General features: G+C 59.4%; 5 protein-coding genes across 5 annotated transcripts; all 5 read right to left on the minus strand.

Moving 5' to 3' along the window:
* Positions 1–1,604: 1,604 nt before the first annotated feature.
* LMXM_36_5260 (putative adaptin) lies at positions 1,605–4,154 on the minus strand (the record flags this gene model as incomplete). Its single annotated transcript, XM_003874835.1, has 1 exon — positions 1,605–4,154. The coding sequence occupies one exon, from the start codon at positions 4,152–4,154 to the stop codon at positions 1,605–1,607; it is 2,550 nt and encodes an 849-aa protein (XP_003874884.1).
* Positions 4,155–5,462: 1,308 nt separating this feature from the next.
* Positions 5,463–7,673, minus strand: LMXM_36_5270 (endonuclease/exonuclease protein-like protein; the record flags this gene model as incomplete). The annotated part of the gene is made up of 1 exon (XM_003874836.1): positions 5,463–7,673. The coding sequence occupies one exon, from the start codon at positions 7,671–7,673 to the stop codon at positions 5,463–5,465; it is 2,211 nt and encodes a 736-aa protein (XP_003874885.1).
* An 818-nt stretch (positions 7,674–8,491) lies between these two features.
* On the minus strand, positions 8,492–11,647 carry LMXM_36_5280 (conserved hypothetical protein; the record flags this gene model as incomplete). The annotated part of the gene is made up of 1 exon (XM_003874837.1): positions 8,492–11,647. One exon carries the CDS (start codon positions 11,645–11,647, stop codon positions 8,492–8,494), a length of 3,156 nt encoding a protein of 1,051 aa, XP_003874886.1.
* A 1,586-nt stretch (positions 11,648–13,233) lies between these two features.
* Positions 13,234–13,821, minus strand: LMXM_36_5290 (conserved hypothetical protein; the record flags this gene model as incomplete). Its single annotated transcript, XM_003874838.1, has 1 exon — positions 13,234–13,821. One exon carries the CDS (start codon positions 13,819–13,821, stop codon positions 13,234–13,236), a length of 588 nt encoding a protein of 195 aa, XP_003874887.1.
* Positions 13,822–16,206: 2,385 nt separating this feature from the next.
* On the minus strand, positions 16,207–19,539 carry LMXM_36_5300 (conserved hypothetical protein; the record flags this gene model as incomplete). Its single annotated transcript, XM_003874839.1, has 1 exon — positions 16,207–19,539. One exon carries the CDS (start codon positions 19,537–19,539, stop codon positions 16,207–16,209), a length of 3,333 nt encoding a protein of 1,110 aa, XP_003874888.1.
* Positions 19,540–21,002: the final 1,463 nt, after the last annotated feature.

Genomic DNA, 21,002 nt, shown 5'->3' on the forward strand with positions numbered 1-21,002 from the left:
CTAGCGTGCACTTGCTTGCCGTGGCCACGAAGAGCGTCTTCTGTGGAGCGGTGCGCGTCTAATGATATGCACTCCCTGTTGCACGTGTGTCAAGGGGAGGGGTGGATGTCTATAGCGAAAGCCTGTTGTGGTGAGGGTGGCAGCGCTGACGTCGCCGGGTAACGTCTACAACCCACGCTTCTCTCTTCTTTGATTTCCTACGAGGGGGTAGAACCTTTAATGTAGCGGAGTACGTCTGTGGGAAAGAAGGCAGGCTCCTCATCACTATCGAGTATGCGTGGATCGCCGATCCAGAGAACGAGATGGATAGGGCAAGGAAGAGGCGAACAGAGACAAGGGATCACCAATGCGCAGGCACTCGGCCGATGCATCATGCCCATACCCCACCATCGAAGGCAAAACGGTAGCAAAGGCAGGGCGAAGAAACAAAAGTGGCGCAAAAGGAAAGCGGGCCGAGAAGTGCAAGAGAGAGATACAGAGAGAGAAGGATTGGACGTAGATGTGCGACATGCAACTAGAAAAAGCACAGGTGTGCGGCATACCTGAAACGGAGGTATGTGCCGAGACAGAGACCAAGGAAAAAGGCTTGTTTGGCGCCACAAAGCTCTCTCCGGCTCTCATCGCAAGGTACAGGGCCATCCCATGAATGCGGAAGGCCAATCCTTCCATCCTGACTTTTTGATAGCCTAGAAAGGTGTGACCCCCTTCCCTCCATCGAGGGTGCGCAGGAACGGTCGCGGATATCACCTCACGACGTCACCCCCCCCATCGCCGTCTCCTGTCAAGCCAAAGAAGATCGAGGGGGTGAACACACGCCAGGTTCAAGCATACCGCATCGTGCCGCGTTCCCTGATGTGCAGAGCGAAGAGAGGGGGTGGGAGCGTTGCGCCAATGACTACTTTCAGCGATGGAGTAAAGGGTATACCAGGAATGAGCTTGGCTGCTTCCCTGGTTGGCTCCCTCGACTGTTGACACTTCATTTCACAGAGGCAGTAAAGGGACGCTGCAGGAAAGCGTTCGGCCGGTGCGCACTGTGGGTGCTTGCTCGCGGGGTCCGTTCGTTTTTTTTGGAGTGGTGGGGAAGGTATGTGTGTGTGTGTTCTCGAGTACCACTTTGTTGGATTTCGTCGGTTGCTACCAATGAACAGTCGGGGAGAAAGAGTGGCGCAGCGTGTCTGCGGGTACGCGTTTGTGCGGGTGTACTCCTGTGAGCTCTGTTCACTTTCCATTCGTCCGTTTCCGCTCTTGCTCCACAAAGACGAAAGAGAAGGGAGCTGGTGGGCCTTCAAAGACCTGGACGGCTGTCGGTCCGCAAGCGCCGCTCCTCCCCCTCACTCGAGCGCCTGAGCAGCGATGAGCAAAAGAAAGAGCCGCCGAAGTCGAAGAGTCACCATCAGGAAAGTCCATGGCTCATCATGGGCAACAACAAGGCCACAGACCCACAAAGAGAAATGCAAGCAGGTTCGACACGCGGCACTCTCGTCCTATCCTCTCCTCCGCAAACGCGCCCCTGCAGTATTGATGTGGGAGCCGATGCACTGCACCGCCTACAACTGGCACAGAGGGAGACAGAGGGAGGGGAAGAGCAAGCACAAACTTGTCGCCTACGCCTCTACGGCCGAGTGAAGCTCCATGACCGTCTCTGGCGACGGCGGCAGCTCTGGGACGACAGCAGGCACGGCGTCTGTCTTTTCAGCCGCTTTCACGGTCACCTGTGCTAACACTGGAGGAAGAGTGGGCGGTGGAGCTGACTGCATCGTGACCTTCACCGTGAACTTGGGTGGCGACACCTTCACTGTCCCGGTACCCCTGGCGACCTTCTGCGCTGCTGAAGCGCCGGACAGAGCCGCGGCATCGCCGCCAGACGCGGAGCTCGACTTGCCGCTCACATCCCCCACGTCACTGGAGCCCCTGTAACTGTACTCGTAGGAGTCGGAAGACGAGGCTGCGCCGTCGCTGTCGTTGCTCTCATCTCCTTCTGTACCGCTGCTACTATTGCTGCCGCTCTCTTCCTCATCGGAGGTGGACTCAAACATGGTCACCGCGGCGGCAGCCGCGTTCATCTCTTCGATGGAGCGGCGCAGTGCCCCATCCGTCGCTTCCGTCGCCCAAGTCGGCAGCGGGTCATAGATACGCACTGTCGACCCTAGCAGCTGGGAAAAGGTACCAATCTCCAGGCCGGCTCGATCGGCGTAGGGGTCGTTGACGTCTGGCAGTGGCTTTTCGCGCAGCAGCGCGGTCTGCACACCTGCAAATGTGTCGCTCTGCCGATCAAACGTCGCCTCAATGAGGCGCTCCTCGTCCCGAATTATGTAGTCATCGTCGTACTTGGCTAGCTCTGCAACGTAGTGGTACACCCGTTTTAAGCGCTCCGAGAGCTCGCTGTTGCCCTGCAAGTGCACCCACACTTTACAGCCCAAGGTGAGAACCTGCCGCTTCACCTCCGAAGTGAGGCCACCGAAGCGCTTTGCAAACACGCGGAAGCAGTCCGGCGCCGCAGCTGCCATGGAGGGGTGCCTGGATATGTTCTCGCCTGTCAACCAGAGAATTGTCGCCACCGCCGAAGACTCCGTGATTCGCTGATCCATAATGTCAAGTGTCAGCTGGCAGGCAAGCCGTGAGATGCACACCGGGTCGGTGCCCTGCAGTACGAGCACACGCAACACCGCTACGGCCTCCGCGACAACAGCAGGTGAGCTCGTCCGACTTGAGAGCAGCGGAGTCACGAGACGGACGGTGTGTGCGGCGAAGGGTGGGTACTGCTGTACAGCCTGCGCCAACCCTTGAATCGCCTCCACGACGGCGGCGTCGTTGTACTGATGCAGGTAGGACCGGAACTCCCGAGACACCTCTGTCCAGGTGGCTGGGGTGACCAGGCGGGAGAGGATGCGTAGCTTAGTGTGCCGCACATCGGCCGCGTCCAGGGGCAGCAAAAAGAAGCTCTTTAGATACGGAAGGAATGCATCGCGTTGAAGCAGCAGCAGGGCGTAGATGACATGCAGCACGGCGGTATGACCCTCGGCGCACGTATTCAGCAGTCGCATCGCCGGCTTCACGCACGCCTCCTGAAAGTGTCGTGTGCCGCAGTGGCATAAGAGCGCGATGGCCGCGACCACAGTAGCGCTGTTCATGCTCCACAGCAGCGGCCGAGTCGAGTTGAGAAGCAGCAGCAGATCTGGGTCCACCTGTGCATCCGCGGCGGCGTTGCTCGTCTTGGCGCCACGCCCCCGTGACGGTGTCATGTTGAAGGAGGAGCGAGACGAGGACGTTGCGTCGTCATCATCACTGTCCGTTTCTTCCCCACTGAGACTCGAGGAGCCACGGCTGCATCGGGCAGTCTTGACCGCAAATGGCCCACTGGGGTCCACGAAGTGCAGACGAGCGTAGCGCAGCAACAGACGCAGCAGCACCACCTGACCCCACTCCTCACAATCCTTGAGAATCCTGCACAGTCGGCGGTACACGCCGTGCACCAGGTCCCACTCATCCGGGCAGATCCTCGTGTACGCCATCGCGGCTGCGCCGACCACGTCAGGGCAGCGATCAGACAGAAACGTTCGCAGTAGCTGGCGCACGGTGTCGCGGTCCAGCTCCTGGCGAGCTACTGTGTGCATCTGCACAAGCGCGAGGGCGGCCGTCTTGCGCACCAACGGTGCCATGTCCTCGGCGCACTTCCTCACGGCAACCATCACCACCGGCTGAATGGCAAGAATGCGGAGCGACGCGAGCATGCGGAGGGCGAGGGCGCGGACATGCATGCTGGGGTCGAGCAGGTCCTTCTGGAAGGCAGAAATAGACAGGAGTGTCTCGTTGGGGCAGTCTTCAGCATAGTAGACGATGAAAACATAGATGAGCTTGCGCAGTTCAATCGAGGGAACGTGAATGTTCTTCACTACGTCAGGAAAGAAGTGGCGCATGTCACCTCCCTTGCACATCTGCGCGATGATGCGCTTCATGCCATCGCGCTTGTCATGGAGCGACTCCGAGCTCAGGCTGCGTCGAAGATCATCGACTCTGGGTGCAACCGAGAAGAACTGTGCATCCCCGGCGACAAGCGAGCGAGCTTTGTGGAAGACAGAGGTCGTGTTGCTTGCATACTCCCACGCCCGTTCCGTGACAAAAGTGGCCTGCTCAATAAGCGCTGCACCGTTCATTGGGCCGAAAAACGTGCGCCTGGCAGAGAGGAGAGGATGAGCGAGAAAAGACGGGGTTGGCGAAAAAGAGCCGCCGAACCGATTCGCTGCCGCGTCGGAGGAGTAAGGATGAGGGAATCACAAATTGGATGCACCCGCACGCACCCAGCTACACGAACGAATGTGAGAGAGAGAGCGAGAGACGGTTAGTCGGTGGAGGAGGTGGAGCATACAAGAGAGCCGACAAGCAGTCCAGACGAGAACCAGAGGCAACGCGCAGGGTCCGAGACGAAACTTCAAAGAAACGGACACGAGAGCGGAAACAAAAAAGGTGGGCACACGGTAAGACACGTTTTTTTCTTAGCAGTGCAGACAGATGATGTGGGTAGGTGTCTGGCTGTGCGTGCGTGTGTGTGTGGCAACGGATACAGAGGCGTTGAGGAACTGCCACCAGTGGAAAAGGGTCACTAACAAACAAAAAAAGGAAGAATAACGGACCCGACCACAAGCCCCTCAATCGCACAACCGCGCGTCAAACTTACACGGACGCCGACACCAACGTCGCTCAGGGCTGCTTGCACGCCCTCCTGTATGGGTTTTTTGGGTCCTTGCTTTTTTTCCGTTTTCTTTTTCTTGGCCACGTTCAGGAGGCGCCCACCACCACGCAGAAAAAGCGAAGATGATGGGGAGGAGGCAGGAAAGTAAACAGCACATGCGTCGTGAAGAAAGACGAGGAGGAGCGTAGTAGTAGTTGATGGGTGGAGTGTCACTGTCTCTCTGTGTGTGTTTTTTTTTTGGGGGGGGTAGGAAGTGAAGAGGGGGACGCAGCTTGCTACACCGCTTGCACACGCCCCGCCTCCATGCCGCAGACACCTCACCTCCCCCCTCTCCCTCCTCCCTGGAGAAACGCGCTCGTACGCTGCACAACTCGTTGCGCGTGGTACCACAGTGATGCGAAGAGAAAGCTCGAAGGTGGAGGAAAATCTCCACCTTCGCCTGTTTCTTGTGTTCCTTTTCTGCACGTCACAACTTCGTGTCGCGCACCAGACGCAGCGGATGGCCGTCGACTGTCGAGATCGCCTTCGTCGTTTGCGGTGTTTGCCGCTTTGCACAGAATGTGAGAATGTCATGCAAACGAGAAACAGAATGCGCAGAAGCGCCTGCCCTCCCACCACCACCGTCCCCCGGTCACCTGCATCCCACACGCGCACATGCTCGCGTAGCGTGACGCTGCGCTGCTCCCTCCTCTCCTCCATTTACAGCCACAAATCAGAGCAATCGGCAGCAAAAACATCAGCACACATCAGCCCGCTCCGTCGACCGCACTGCTCACAGCGAATCCACATCGATGATACACGCCTCTGCGTCGCCACGGGCAACGACGGCACCGTCTTCAGTGCGAGACTTGGCTACCGCTGGCTCGGTCCTCGCGTTCGTGCTAGAGTTGAAGGAAGAAAGCGATGCGCAGCTGTCGGGAGCTCTCTTGTCTCCAGCTACTCTTTCCTCCGCCTCGCGCACGCCTTGCCCATCGGCAGCCATCTCTCTCTGTACAGACGGCTTGGCGACGGAGGCCGTCGCCTTCTTGGTGGCCGCGGCGGCAAAGAAGGTGTGCAGCCCGACGGGTGGTCGATACATACACTTGTGGTCCTCGACCACCTTGCCGGAACGCTGGAGTAGCTCGCTCTCGGTGCCGAGCGCAGCCAAGTCTAGGAGCAGGCCCACTCCAATGTGATCGCTAAACTGCGGTGGAGTGACAAAGAGACCGGTAGAGGGCAAGCCGGCAAAGCACAGCTCTCGCGCTTGCTCACAGAGCGCCGGCATCCCGGTACCATCAAAGGGCGCCGGTGGGTAGGCGCCGTTGGCCATCGCACGCATTACGCCATCCCGGTAGCGCGTACCATGCAGTTCGCTGAAAAAGTCCTCTCGATCTACCGATGACCCTGGCGCAAAAGACGCGGATAAGTTCCGCTCTGGCACTCCGGCAAAGACGTTGTTGACTGTCTCTGCGCGGCACACCACCGCAGGGAGCAGAGCGGAGTCAACGAGGATGTAGTCGAGTCGCGTGCCCTCGTTTTCGAGACGGCGGTTGCGTGACTGATCCCAGCACGTGTACGGGCACGGGCAGTAGGGTCGCAGTCTTGGACGCTCTACCTCGCGCAGCAGCATCAGATCAATCAGTGGCGAGTCCGCCGGAGCTGTAGACCATGCATCAATCATCTCTCTCGTGAGCAGAAAAGTGTCCCACATGCGTACTCGCGAAATCCCTGCTTGACGAGCCGCCACATCTGTGGCCGCCGTCCATGGCAGCCGCTGGGGCATTGCTGAGGAAGACACCGGTAGGCGTAGCTGGAGAAGTCGGCCCATAAACTCTGCCGACGCATCTGAGTGCGGGGCTAGTCCGCAGAAGTGCACCACTGCGTACAGCTCGCTGTTGTGGGGACACGGGGAACTTTTCACGAAATCGGAGGTGTACGCGCAGCGAAAGCCGACGTCGTAAAGGGCCCGCAGCGACACTGGTGGTGCCTCGTAATTATGCATTCCCTTGCCAGCGCCGCTTGAGCCTCGCGGCGGGAGAAGTGCGCAGAGCCGCTGCAGCGCTTCCCGATCGATCGTGTTGTCGCTGGAGTTGACCTCCGTATCAACGGAAACAACACCAGTGCCAGAAGACGACGCAGCCGTGGCAGCGCTGTCCATGGACGCAGCTATCTCTTGCGCCTGAGCACACAAATGGTTTGCGATCATGTTTGCCACTCGCTTCACGGCTGCTTTTGAAAGATGAGGGAGCGCAGCAGTCCACGCGGTGTCTCCCTCGACCTCGGCAAACGCCTGCAACTGCAGGAGAGTGCCCAGGTGGATGCGACGCAGCGACCAGGCGGCGTCGTGCGCGCAATACGTCATATTCAGATCGCCGACAAGGATGACCGGCTTCCCTGTATCCTGGCGCAGCTGCTCCATCTTCTTCTCCAAGGCATGCAGGAAACGGAGCTTGAAGGTGTGTCGGGCCCCGCCCCGAGCGTTTGGCACGTACACGTTCACGAGCACAAAGGCGTTGTGGTGCGTCACCACAGCGCGGCCCTCTTCATTGAACTCATCCTCTGAAAAGGGCTGGCTGTCGCATCGCCATGTGAGGCCCTTCCGCGCAAACGTCACGACACCGTTGAAGCCGCGGTGCTGCTTGCCGCTAAGGGACCAGAACGACTCCCAGCCGTCAATGCCGTCGTTGCTACCACCACCACCGCCACCGCCGCCGCTGCTGACGGCGGATGCACAACCCTCGACCGACCCGGATAACCGTCGCCGTTTCTGTTGAGCCTCCAGCCGCTCTAGAGGGGCGACAACGGGTCGGCGGCTCAGGGGTAGATCGCTTGCCCCCATGTCCACCGGAGATGCGCTCAGCTTCGCAAGCGTGCCTTTGCACTCCTGAAGACAAATTATGTCTGCATCGGTGCATGCAAAGAAGTCATGAATGCTGCCAAAGCTCTCCCGAATCGCCTGTGAAGTGGATGACCACCCCGCCACGTTCCAGCTAATCAGGAACATTGTATTTGACGCGTCTTTCGCACGCGCGTCACTGCGTTTTGCGCTGGGTGGCTCCGAGTATCGTCGATGTTTCGCAACGGTGTTCACTCCCTTCCTTTCCCGAGAAAAGGCGCTCTGCGCTCTCACTAATGCCTCAAAATGAAAGTGTTCTGCACGTTTCTCTACGCGTACATGGGCGAGTTCGGCACCAGTGATGGACAAAGAAGAGGCGTGCGTGTGCGCGCGCAAGTGTTGCTGGCCTCCCTCGCCGACTGCGCTTGCAGCGGAGACGAACGGAAACGATAATGTTTTGAAGGACGCCTGCAAACCTGTCTGGCTCAGAGAATGTAAGAGAAAAGGGAGGAGGGGTGGAGCACAGATGAGGAGGAACACCGGCGACGGAAATAAGAAAACACGCCCACAGAACAGTCCAGCTGGAGTCATACACCGCGCTGGGCAACGAGGCAGTTTGAGGAAGGGCATACGCGACTGCCATTTCAGTAGCGTTAAGCGCAACGGCGTCAACGTGATATGCACACATACCCTTCCCTCCCCACCACCACCACCACCACGACCCCCGCTGAAGATCGAGCTCGGTAAAGGGCGAAGAATAGAAAGCCACCACCTCAAGTCGCCTTCACACGCGCGCATGCTTCAATATCTCTCACGCAACCGCACAACCCCCCCTCTCGCTCCCTCACTTGACGCGCATTCCAAGAACAGAAAAGAGAACGGAATGCAGCAAAGCCCCGCTCCAACTGCAACTCCACGCCCACATGAAAAGGCGATGGTGATCGGCGACAGACGGTCGCGGCCCTACTTCGTTCTTTGGCTTTGGCTCACAGTCGCCGCTTCAGTTCATGCTTAAAGCGGTCCAGCAATGTACCGACCTTCGGCTTTCCGCCAGCCGAGGCGGCACCACTCGAAGCGAGCCGGCTGGCGTTGTTGTTTTCCATAAAGACTTGGTAATTCTTGTGCAGGCGCAGCCAGCGTGATCGCAGTGACGGGCTGCATGCAGACAAGATACCGTCACTGGACAGTTGCTGGATGCCGGGCAGCAGGTACCGATAGACGAGTGTCGGAGTCACCACAGCGCACTTAACGATGCTGTTCAGCAGCGCGTTAAGCACGAGCATCGTATCCTCCCAGTCATACTCACCCAGATCACGCTGCTCACTGCCGGCACTCCCCTGTAGGGCGATTCGTGCACCCGCTGACGTCGATGCCATGGACGACCGCCTCGCTGCCGCCGGCGCGGCACTAAAAACTTCCTGGGACACCCGCTCCACGCACAGCTCGGCGAGATGGTCCATGAGTAGGGAGAGCTGCGGGTAGAGAAGCGCCTCGCGCGGCTCGGCCGGCATGCGCTGCATGAGCTGGTAGAGCTGCTGTAGCAGGCAGCGGGTGAAACGCGAGGTACATCCGGTAGCGTCCGCCACACGCAGTACGGGTCGAATGACCTTCTCTTGTGCCCGCGGCTCCGTCAGGGCAACTGAAACGGACAGGACTCCAGACAAGGCGGCCTCTTGCACAGCTGGCTGCGGGTCCTCGAGAAGGGGCAACAGAGGCTCAATCAGTAGCACTACTTTCAGGCGCTCGCTTGCAAGCACAGCGCAGGTGTCGTGGGCCAGCACCACAGCCGTCAGTCGCTGCCGCACGTCTGGTGAAGCCACAAGAAACCTCACCAGTCCTGAAATGCCAGACCCCATCTCGTGACTCGCCATCGCCAAGGGAGTCAAGGCTGCCACGCACCGGATGCACGCCATGAGAGGCGCAGAGCGGGGGCAGCTGACGTCCTCGCTCTCCAGCGAAATGCTCCAAGTGACAAAGCGGAGACTCTCCCTCCGGATGCGCTTCGGGGTGAGGGACTCGGAAAGCGGCGGCGTGGAAGGAGTGAAAGCATCCATGTCAGTGGTTTGCCTTTTCCTCTCCGACGCTGTAGCGTCGTCCTCCGCGCTGGCACCTGTTCCACCTTGCGGCAGCGTCACGGCGTCACCGCAGAGGAAAAGGAAGAAGGAAAACACGAAGAGCAGCTGCCCCCTCTCCAGATCCTGCTGAGTCAGCGAAGCACCCATCGCACTTTGCGGCGGGAGAGGCTGTAGCGGTGGTGGGGGTGGCCGCGCTGCTGTCAGTTCGGAAGTGCCCTCGCCTACGGCCGCAGCCTCAACTTCATGCCGCGGACCAGAAGCGAGCGGCCCTTTCAAGTAGTGTGCCACTTCCTGCCACACCTGCGCACCAAGTAACGGTACCAACGACGCGAGTGTGGCACACAGCGCGCACAGTGGACCGCACAAGCGGGTACTTGCATCGCTACTGCTCGGCGCGCCACCTTCCCCACCTGTGGTCAGGGACGCGAGGTGGACCTTGGATAGGAGGCTAGAGAGCAGATTGTACGCGATAGGAAGCACAACACGCACATAGGCGGACGACAATGAAGACGAGGTTTGCGAGCCATCACTGGCCTGGCAGCGATCACGGCGGCCCTCAGCCTCACGACTGTGCAGCAACTCTGCGGCAACGCAGCGGAGGGCCGCGTGAAGAAGTTGGATGAGTGTCATGACGTTGCTGAGAGACAGTGCCGCCGCTGCAGACGCGTTGGATTCGTCCGTGGGGCCTTTCTGCCATTCCCCGATGTGGGCCGCGTTGGCAGAGCCTAAAGCAGCAGCACTGCTGATGTTTTTGTCTACTCCCTTGCGCAGCAGCCACTGCGTTGCCTCCATCTCCATCACAGTCAGCAGCAGAGGCACGAATTGCGTTAGCAGCACCCCGTCCCGGAGAAAAACCGGATAAAGCACCTCGCACAACTGCGTCTGCGCCGCCTGTCGCACCGCTCGACTGTTGCTGTCAGTCGCTAAGTGCACCAGAAGCTCCATGAAAAACGTCTGCTGTGTTGGTGACAAGGACGCCGTGATGGCACCAGGCAAGCCCTCAACAGATGTATGCGCTGTAGATGAATGCACGGTGTTTGTCTCCGCCGGTAGTCCGCCCCCAACGCTTGGTCTCAGAATGGCGCCTGCCGACGCAGGCGAGTTCATGGTGGTCGTAGTCCCGGCGGTCGTGGCGTCACCCCAAAGCAAGGAGAGACAGCGTGGCAACTCGCGGCGTACCGCGGACGTGTCGTCCTCACACAATGGCCGCAGCAATCCCTGGCATAGCGAGTAACGCACCTGCGGAGAGTGTCGCAACAGCGGCGCCACAGCAGCAGCGCAATCGAGGGCCAGCAGCCGTCGCTCAAACGCCTGTGCGTTGACGAGGGTGTACAGCTCTGGAATCAGCTCCTGCTCCAGCGTTCGCGAGGGTGCCTCCTGAGCTACGCGCAGCCACTCCTGCACGATGGCCATTCGATGCTCCATCATCGGTCGCTTGTAGAGAGTTAGCATCATGTGCCGCGCTGCAGCGCGCACAGTACCGGATGAGCCCAGCACCGCCACAGTACGAAGCAGCGGAAGAAGAATATCCTTGCGCATCGGGTCCAACGAGCTGGCCAAAGTCTGCAGGCGCTCCGCAATGATTGCTACGGTCTGCTTCATCTGCACGTCCAGTTCGCGCTCGCGGGTGCGAAGTTGCGCGTTGGATTCCTCGGCCACCTGAGCCCACCTCTCTAGGCTGCTGCGGTCCTCCTCGCTGCGCTTTTCGGCCCGCTGCACATAAAGAGAGCAAAGCTGAGGGTCCCAACGTTCTAGCAGGGTGAGCACATTGTCGTCACGCGCCAAGTCCCTGTATGCGGACAGGGCCTCCACGACACTGTCACGCAGCGCTGCCTGAAGCTCGGCGGATGTCGGAATCGCTCCATTTGCCGTCACCTCTAGGGCACCGTCGCGCACAAAGCGCTGCCTGGCAGGGGAGTCATCATTCGTCAGCGCCTGCGATGAGGTTTCCGCCATGAGCGCGGCGTGGGCATGGGCAAACCCGCGGCGGCTCAGCCAGTCCAGCACCTCCTGTTCCGACAGCTCACGTCTCTCCCCCAGCGCTGCTGAGGAGCTGGTGAGGTCCATTGCGTTGCACAGAAGCGCCACCGCATACGAGCTAAGGGAGAAAGAAAAGCGACGGCGGAAGGGAAGCGCAGTAAGCACATGTGCTGTCTTCTACCACGTTTTGTTGGTGTCTGCGTTTTGGCTCGAGAACATAGAAAAGAAGACAACACAAGAAAAGCAAGGCGCACATGAATCAGCGGCGAGAGAAGGCAAACGGACTTCTGTGTGTGTGAGTGTGTGTGTGTGTGTGTGTGTGTGCCGAGGCGCCGCTGGACCTAGTGAGGCATCTGTACTTGAAGTTCAACGGGCTATCCGCTACACATGCACAACATGCATTGGAGCATGCAACACACGAAACGAATACATAACGAAAAGAGACAGCCACGAGATGAGCGAATCGCACACACGCGCACGCGACACAATCAAACGAAAAGAAACGAAGAGGCGCCCGTCAACGGGAAAAGGGCGGCAAAAGGAGAAAAAGAGGAACGTGCAAGCAGAGGGAAGGAGGGCGCGGGCGAGGGGGGCGAGCACGGTCTCAGAAAAGAAAAACCGCGAGCAAACTATGATGTCATGAGTCACAGAACCTTGCCTACGATAAACACATGCCTGCGCACCACCAGCTGCAGCCGGCATGTAGGCCGGATGCGGTGTTATTCCGCAGATTTGGGGTTGTTCTCTCTCCACCGTGAATAATGCCTCCGTCCCTTCAACAGCGTGACAGAGCCGAAAGTAGGGGAGGAAACAGGAAAGCTGTTGAAAAGCGAGTCGGCTTCGTCAACAGCAGCACACAGATACCTCGAGAACTCGATCAGGTGGTTGTGTTTGACCGCGTTGCTTACATCAAGTCTCCCTACATAAAGTAGTAAACAAGGAGCCGTACAAATGCAACGGCTCGATAGGCACGAGAGTGCTGGGCTACCTGCCCTCCCGAATCGCCAGTCGCACTTGATGGAGACGCGAACGGGAGGCTTTGCATGGGGTGGAACTGATTCTAGCACGCTCACAGCAGCGGGAGGAAGGCGCGTGTGGGGATTCTAGTGAACACACAACGAAAAACGCCTAGAAGAGCTGGGCAAAGAGCTTTGCGAGCCCCCTCCAAGTCAAGAAACCAACCACACGTGCCCGATACCAGTGCCCTCCGCCAGCGCTGACCGTCTTGGCAAAATACAACGCCGAGCTACACGAGCAAAAAAAAAGAGGGAAGCACATGTGAAAACCCGTGAAGAGAACGAGAAGGAAAAATCGTACAGACGGCATCCGAGGCGCACTGACAAGCTGTGGAAGAAGAAGGGGAGGAGCTGTGGAAGCAGAGGAGATCGCAGGAGGCAGACGCCGATTGGCGGGGGTATGCGTTCACTGTCCAAGTTGGACCTTCACTGGAATACATTGCAACAAAAAGCTGTCAGCGTATGAAAAGCTTACATAGACATCAAGAGGCGGCAAAGACCGAGACAAAGAAATCGAGCAACACCCTGCAGCATGATAAGTCAGAAAGAGCTGATTGGGGGAGGGGGCAGCAGCATGAGCTGGAGATGATACATGCATGCTGGGACAGTGCAAACGTGACTCGGTGTCGGTGCGCTGTGCGGGTACACACACGCGTATCAAGAGGCCAAACCCTCGCCCCTCGTCATCTTGTCAGCAGATGCCGCTAGCTCAGCTGCTGTGCGCTGCGGTGGCGGCAGCTGACGAGCGACAACGTACTTCTCGTACAGAGCAATGTGCTTATTACGTTCTCGCTCCATCCCCTCACGGTAAAGCCGGTCCACCGCGGTCAAGTGTTTCTTGGCCGTCAGTTTTTTAGTGTTGCGCTCGTAGTGCGAGGTCACCTGCTTGTACAGCTCGTCGAAGTTTCTCTGTTTGGTAGCCAACGTCTCGTCGTAGAGGTGGCGCACAAGAGCTTCCTCCTCGAGCGGGGTAATCTTGGTCACGGTGATGGTGGTGTCCTTCTTGATCGCAGCGTCCATCTGCCGCGCCACTTCTTCACGCTCACGCTGCCGCCGCTCCAGAGACTCGTCGTAGAGGTGGTGAATACGTTTGTCAAGAGCCTCCCTGGTGATGACGCTGCACGGTGCAAGTGGCTTCAGTTCGACCTTGACCCGATCACTACGGCTGAGACGATCTACGCTGCGCTGCAGCTCCTCTTCCGTCATCACCTTGGTAGGTGCGTACGAGTCCTTCTCCGTGTACATGGCGCTGCGGTAGTTTTCCCTTTTTTTCGTCGAGGCCACAAAGGCGAGTCGGAAGAAGGAGACAGCGATAAGCACGCGTGACGGACAGCGAAAGCCTCTCGAAGAGAGGTCGACGTGGCGAACGCAGAGCAAACACAGGCCTGGAATGCGTGCGACCTTGTGCTGCCTGTGGTGATCGGTCCATGCACCGTGAGAGTCGGTGGCGTACAGAACGTCGACAACGTGTCTTTGTGACTGAAAAACGAGCACTCGACGCCGCGAAGACAGAAAAATAAAAAAGAAGGCGGTGATGACGCACGCGCGACCGGGACAAGAGTGGAGGCGGCACGGCTGCGAAGAAGAGACGAGAGGCAAAGAGAGGGAAGGGGGTGTGAGGAGTGAAAAAAGTCCGGAGAAGAGACGATGGTCCTGATGCATGGAAAAAAGGTCACCTCTACCGGGGAAAAAGTAGTGGGCCCCCGGGGTAACGTGCATGTACTTCACGACACGCGCACACCGAGATAGCGACAGCTCCAGGGGCCACTTAGCAAACGCCAGACAACCACCGAGTACGCGCCACAGGCGACGATAGACTTTCTCATTCAGTGCCGTCGACGTGGCAGCGACTGCTCAGATTCTGCGACACGCCTGCAAGCTTCCTTCTCGCCTTTTTCTTTAGGGCCTCTGCACATACCCCAGATAAAAAAGGGGAAAAGGCTATGACAGACAGTAAAACCGAGCAAAGGTCATCAGCACACTACACAATAAAAAAAAAAACATTTGCTTGCGCGGTTTGCACAACGTGCCCATTCCACCACGCACACGCCAGCAAAAAAAAAGTATACACGCCTCCGCAACCACAGTGCCACAGCCCTCTGGCCGCAACATCTCCCGGTCGCCGAGAACGAATCGCGCCATGCGTCCAACAGCATCTGCCCACCCCTTCCTCGGCTACGTGCTGCGCGGTCGGCGTCGGAGGGCTCTGCTCGAGGGCGGTGGCGGTGGCGTCCGCCCTGCGGGGTTACAGGGGGTGGGGGCCGGGCGCGTGCCGGATGAGCTCCGAGGAACAAGTCGGCCAGCCTCCGGTGAGAGCCCTTCCGAGCCCCGGCAACCTGGTCGTGCGCCATGCTTCTCCCTCCACGTTCGGGTCCGGAGGACTCGAGGGCGCTGATTCGGGGCTCTCCCTCGCCATGCTCCCGGCACACGTGCCCTCCACATCGGCGCACCGGGTCGGGCGCAGGAGACGCCGCATGCTCTGCGCACACATGCGCCGTGGCGTCGCGATGCGTATGGTCCCCTTCGCGCCCTTTTTCGTCCCTCACTCTTGCGCATCGGACAACCGCATGCCTTGCCTGGATGCGGTACACCCAGGCACAGCTGTGCATGGCAGCGCCTGCGCACCGTGTGCTCGCACTAAGGGATCTTGTGGCCTGCCTCAGGGCGCCGCTGCTGTCCGGGTGGCGGTCATCTTCCTCCACCTCCGTCGATGCCGTCGTGGCAAGCACGGTGGCCGCAGCATTTCGCCGCTGTGCCTATGGGTGTATTATTATCGTACAGCATCGCCGCGGCTCCTGATTTGACGTCTGTCTGTGCCGCACCATCCGCCTGCGGCGATTAGGGGTGCCTGGCAGAAAAAAAACGAGAGAGGTGCTGCCTGAGTGCCGCTGCTCTCTCCTCATCCGGAGAGCCCGCCCGCAGCAGCTGCCAGGGAGTGATATGCTGGCGCACGCGCGACCGCTGCGCATGTGGGCTGTGCGTATGTGCGGAGCTCCGAAGAAGCGTCAATGACTGCGTATCTGCATGAAAGCCACCGAAGCGCTGTGGTCACATTGTGTTTTCCGGCGTGATCACCTGCCGCGGGACGTTCCGTGAAAGATGGTGGTGGGTGCGGCGCAGAAGCGCGATGAAGTCGGGGGAGGAGGGGGAGGAGGAGGGGCCAGCAGACCCGATCTCTTTTCTATCTCGCGTATACAAAACAAAAGGAGAGGGGAGGTGAAAAAAAGGTCCATAGAAAGGGGAATAAGCGAACGACATCCAGTGAAGGAAGAAAAACGGTGGGGGTGGGGGGCACCCACGCACGCACAAGACTTGATGGTATTCGAAAATAATAAGTTATAAAGATAGTTTTACATGGGGAAGAGAAAAAGAGAGGTGCACGCCGTCAGTACAGGATACGCACACACACCGCTCCCGCGACAGACGCACTCCGGTGGGGGAGGGGGGGAAGAACCTAATACCAAAGTACGGCGCTGAAGGTATAATGACTACAGGGCATGTTATTGCCTCTGCTTTAGCAGCCGTACACAAAGACAGGCGAAGGGAGACAACATGAAACAGTCACGAGGACCTGGTGTCTCTTGTTGTTTTTTCTTTTTTGGTTCCGTTTGGGTGGATTTGACTGCGTACTCACTCGCCCCGGTAGACGTCCGCGGCTTTCAGGTGCCCCAGGTTGGTTGGGGTCCACGAGAAACACAAGTAAGTGTGCAGCTCCTCCTCTGTCGGCGCCTCGATGCCGAAGGTCGGGTAGAAGTACTCGAACAGCTCACGTAGCGCCTGAGAGGCATCCTCTTTTGTGGCCACGCGCCGCGCACTACCCCAGGCGGCCACGTCCTTCGCGAGAGTTCCTTCGACGTCCACGTAGCTGCAGTACAGCTCGTTAAGCGGCCAGTACCGGCCGAAGCCATCGTCCTCGACGCACGAGTCAAGCACAGTTTCACCGATGAAGCGGTTGCGCACGAGCTCTGCCACATTTGGCTGTATGCCTTGTCCTACATCGATGATGCAGATGAAGCGCAGCGGACCCAACTTGGCATGATTTGCCACACCTGTCTCGGCGGGAAAGCGCAGGTAGTGTAAAGGCTCATCAGGCCCAAACTGGAAGCCGTATAGAATACCAGCGTAGTACTGACGTGACCCGGCCAGCGCCACAGCCTCCTCTGGGCTCTCCCTCAGGTGCGCGATTTGCGCTGGCGGCCTCGCCACGTAGCGGTACCCAATGTTGTCCCCACGGAGCTGATTGTTCAGCATCATATCCAGCACTTTCCAGTCGAACAGCATCTTGGTGACGAGTTGGATAAAAAGGAACTGGAAAAGCTCGCCATCGCGCAGGGGGGAGTTGACCAGTTGGTCGTACAAGGGGTCGAAGTCGGCGTCGTGCTCCGTCAAGAACCGCCCCAGTGTACCATCCATCAAGTCTGTGACCAAGTAGCACAGTTTGATTGTCGCGTCGTCGTCCCCGCGTCGCGCCTCGGCCGCGGTCTCTGCTGGTAGCCCCTTCGGCGTCTGCTGGCTCACGATGAAGTCATGGGCGCGGCCGCCGTAGCACACAGCAAAGTCTTCGAGCTCATTCAGCAGGACGTAGAACGCGACATCCGTGAGAGACTCCCGCACGTACTGCTCGTGGTCCATGCCCTCCGGGATGACGAACACCTTTACCGCCACAGGGAGCCGCTGAGAGCCGTAGATGCCGCTGTAGACAAGGCCGCTGCCGCCTCGACCGAGAAACCGCAGCACCTCTATGTCAGTCGTAGCACCAGTAAAGATGGCGCAGTTGCCGTTCTGGATGTAGTCACGCCACCGTGTGATCAAGCTCTCCCGCTTCGTAAACGGACTCGACGGACCAACAGAGGAGGCGCTTCGCAGCTCGCTGCAGGTCGTCGTCACCTCGTCCAGCCTCACACCTTCGAAGTCTGCTACGACACAGAGTGGCGGCGCCTCAGCCTTCTCGGCATCCTCCTCCTGATCCGAATCCACAGTAGAAACCAAGGCGGGTACGATGTTGGGGCTTTGCGCGGACGTGGCGCCGGCAGTGTTATGAACAGAGCCCAAGTGTACCAGCACGGGCGGGACGCTCTTGGAACCGCACAGCATCTCCTCCGATGACTTGGTGCCGGCCAGTTCAACTGCATCCGAGGAGCTGGGGAACCCTGCATCTCTGTCTTGGTCACCATCAAAGCTGGCGCGCGTACCACCCGCATCGGGTACCATCTCGGTCACAGTGTCCATGGTCGTAGATGTGGCCGCTTGGAGCCCGATCTCTGTCAACAACGGCCTAGGGGACAGGGAGGGTGTGGGGCTGTCTGTGGTCGTGTGCGCCGAGTCCACCGCCGGGATGCCCGAAAGAAGCGAACCACTGGGAGGGGAGTCGGCCGAGACGTCACCCGCAGGAGGTGCGCCAGACCCAGCCGTCGCTTGCTTGCTCGGCGGAACGAAGAAGCGGGAGAGGGTTACGCCATTGAGCTGCAACGACGCCCCCGCCGTGAGCTCACCGCAGCGAAAGAGGAGCGGTGCGAAGGGCAAAGCACCGCCATGGGCGTCCCCGGTGGCGCGGCGCCACAGCTCACCACGAGTGCACCCGAACTGATCCCTCATTTTGTCGAAGAGAGCTACCAGCGCCAGGACGGCTGTTTCGGGGCTGCTGACCTCCACCGTTGCCGCCCACTGCGCCGCATCGCGGCCCGCGACGCCTAGGCACGGCAACGTTTCACCGGCGCCAAAGAGTGGGAGCGAGAAGGTTTCCTGCAGCTCCGCTGGCGTCGCATAGAGCGGCACAACCGCCTCCTCCAGGTTCAGCAGTGTCAGAAGGCGGGTGTGAGCGGGAAAAAGCAACCACTCATCGTTCTTCGTAGGGTGCTCAAAGGCCACGTGGTGGCTACCACTCGAACGCGCGGCGACAAGGTCGGAGCGAAGGTGCCGCGCTGCTTGCCCAGGTGGCGTGAAGGTCATACCGCGGAAGCGGACATCGAAGTAGGCGCGAAACAGTAGCTGCAGGTAGAAGAGCTGAAACACTTCGGCATCCGTGAAGGGCTGCGTCGTCAGCGACAAGGGCCGCCGCATTACCCCCTTGCGAGACGTGGGGAGCAGGACCGCCACCGGCACGAGCCGGGCGCGCCGGCCACGCGTCCCCTTTTCGAGGGCGCTGATCGCAGCTGCGGAGCAGCTCACCTTCGCCTCGATGCGGATCCGCTGCTGCCCTACGAGGTCGTCCCAGTCGCACAGCTGGACCGCTGCGTAAGGGAAGTGGGCCACATCGCAACAACCAGCATCGCCGAGGGCCAGATACAGGGCGGCTGTTACGCTGAAGCGCTTCCAGCAAGGCACGACCGGGACAGCGGTGGTCGTCAGCCGTCCGGCCTGCATGCCCATTGTGTTGCGAGCTGCGGAGCCCGCGCTGTTCACCACTGAGTCACCACCGTTCATGGGCACACTTGCCTGCGACGACGGAGGAGGCGTTGCACCGGGCACTGTGCCGCCGCCGCCTGCGCCATCGAATGACGCATTGGCGGAGCACAAGAACGTCGTCATGCCAGGGAGCACCATTTCGTCGGCCGCCTCTCTTCCGAAACCCAAGGGTGGTGCATTGTCCATGCTGGCGGTCGTGTCGCTCTCCTCGACCGCGCCGCGCACGTGCACCGTCGGCTCTCGTGCAATGGCTGATGGCAGGACCTCGCTCGGCTCCCGCTGCTCGTCTAGCAAAGGCAGCAGCAAGAACTCTGACCCGTCCCAGACGCAGCCCGGGTACGCCTTCAGCAAAGACTCCAGTGGACTTGCTTCGCCTTGCAGTACCTCGACAAGATAGGTGCGTGCCTCAACGTCGCCGAGGTGCACGGCCAGCGTCTCTGCGCGCGATTGGCTACGGTGCGCTCCTGTGTTCTGCCGGCCATACGAACGCAGTGATGGCCGCGATATTGGTTGTCGATCGATGCTCTGCACAGTGGTGCCGGCAAGGTTAGGCGCCATCCGCAGGCTTAGGCATGGAAGAAAAGTGCCTAGTGGAGAGTCATTGAAGGCGGCGGCGCCTAAAAAGTGCAGCACCTGGAGTGGATGTTGCTGATTTCCGGCTGCGCGGCCATTCTTCTCCCCAAAGGTGGGCGGAAACGGCGCCGCGCCGCGGTTGCCTCGACGCAGCTGCCACCGGAGCGAGATCGTGCCGAGCCCCTCTGCTTCAGAGCCGCTACAACTCGATGCAGCCCATGTTGGGCCGGACGTCGAAAACTCAGAGTGCTGCGGGCTCGAGACGGGGGCCACAGGCTGCCGAGGTGCACGATTCGGGGCTGCTGACAAAATAAGCGGCTGCCACGCCGCGAGAGACAAGAGATGTGATTCCCGATGATGCCGGAAAGATGCTGAAGGCGGCGCGACTTGCAGGCGCTCCAGAGTTTGTTTGGCCGCTGCGACCGCCTTCCCTTCCGTAGCGGAGCGAGATGAGCGGTATCGCCGCCGCTGCGCAGCAGCCGCACAACCAGAAAGAGCGTCCAACGGTCGTACGGGAGTAGATGCAAATCTAGAGTTTAGGTGAGCGGCAGTCGATGTTTTTCGAACTGCAGGAGGCGACGGCTGAAGGTGTGCTTGGCGTGGTGATCCGCTCCTGCCGGTGCCTCCGTGGACCAAGCGATGTCCACCATGAGCATCAAGCGAGTGCTGGTATGGTGGTCGAGGGGCGATGTAGAAAGCCTGCACTTGGTTCTCAAGGACCGCCTCCCGCACATGAGGGGCTTCATGAATAATGGAGCCCATTACTCCACAGGAGGCAACGGGGAGAAGAGGAGGGTGGCACTGGACGCAGAGGTGTGTGTAGTGGTGCCTCGGCAGAGGTGCTACTGACTGAGCGAGAAGCCTCTGCCGGCCCCTTCTAGTGACGCACAAGGGAAGGGAAAAAGATCGAAGACGCGGGAGAGATACGGGGTGACCGGGGTACCACAGAACACGTCAATCGAAAAAAAAACGCGTGACGCAACTACCTAGAGCGGAAACAAAAACAAGACGTGGGGGATAGCATACATCGGAGTGAGTGTTGGGGTATGTATCGATGAGTAAGGATATGTGTGTGTGTGTCTGTATATATATATATATGTGTGTGTGTGTGTGCGTGGTAGAGTGGTGAGGGTGAACGGGGAAAAAGGGTGTGCAAAAGGAGAGGGGAGGCCGTGTATAAACCAACAGGCACCACCCACAGTGAGGGAGAAGTGGCTGCCTCGCGGAGGCCGTGTTTCAGCTGCAGGGCGGGTCAAGACGCACAGAACACGAAAAGAAAACCAAAAAGTAGATACAAAAGAGGCAGCGGCGTTGCAGCGGCGGCAAGCATGTATAGACGCACCAGAGATCTGTCAGGCTCAAGCACTCACGCGCTCGCACACTGATGTGATGCGGCTGGCTGCAAACGGTCGGATGAGGACGGGGAAGGAGAAGAGGAGGACGAAAGA

Source organism: Leishmania mexicana, chromosome 20 (genome assembly GCF_000234665.1).
Source record: "Leishmania mexicana MHOM/GT/2001/U1103 complete genome, chromosome 20".
Lineage (NCBI taxonomy): Eukaryota > Euglenozoa > Kinetoplastea > Trypanosomatida > Trypanosomatidae > Leishmania > Leishmania mexicana.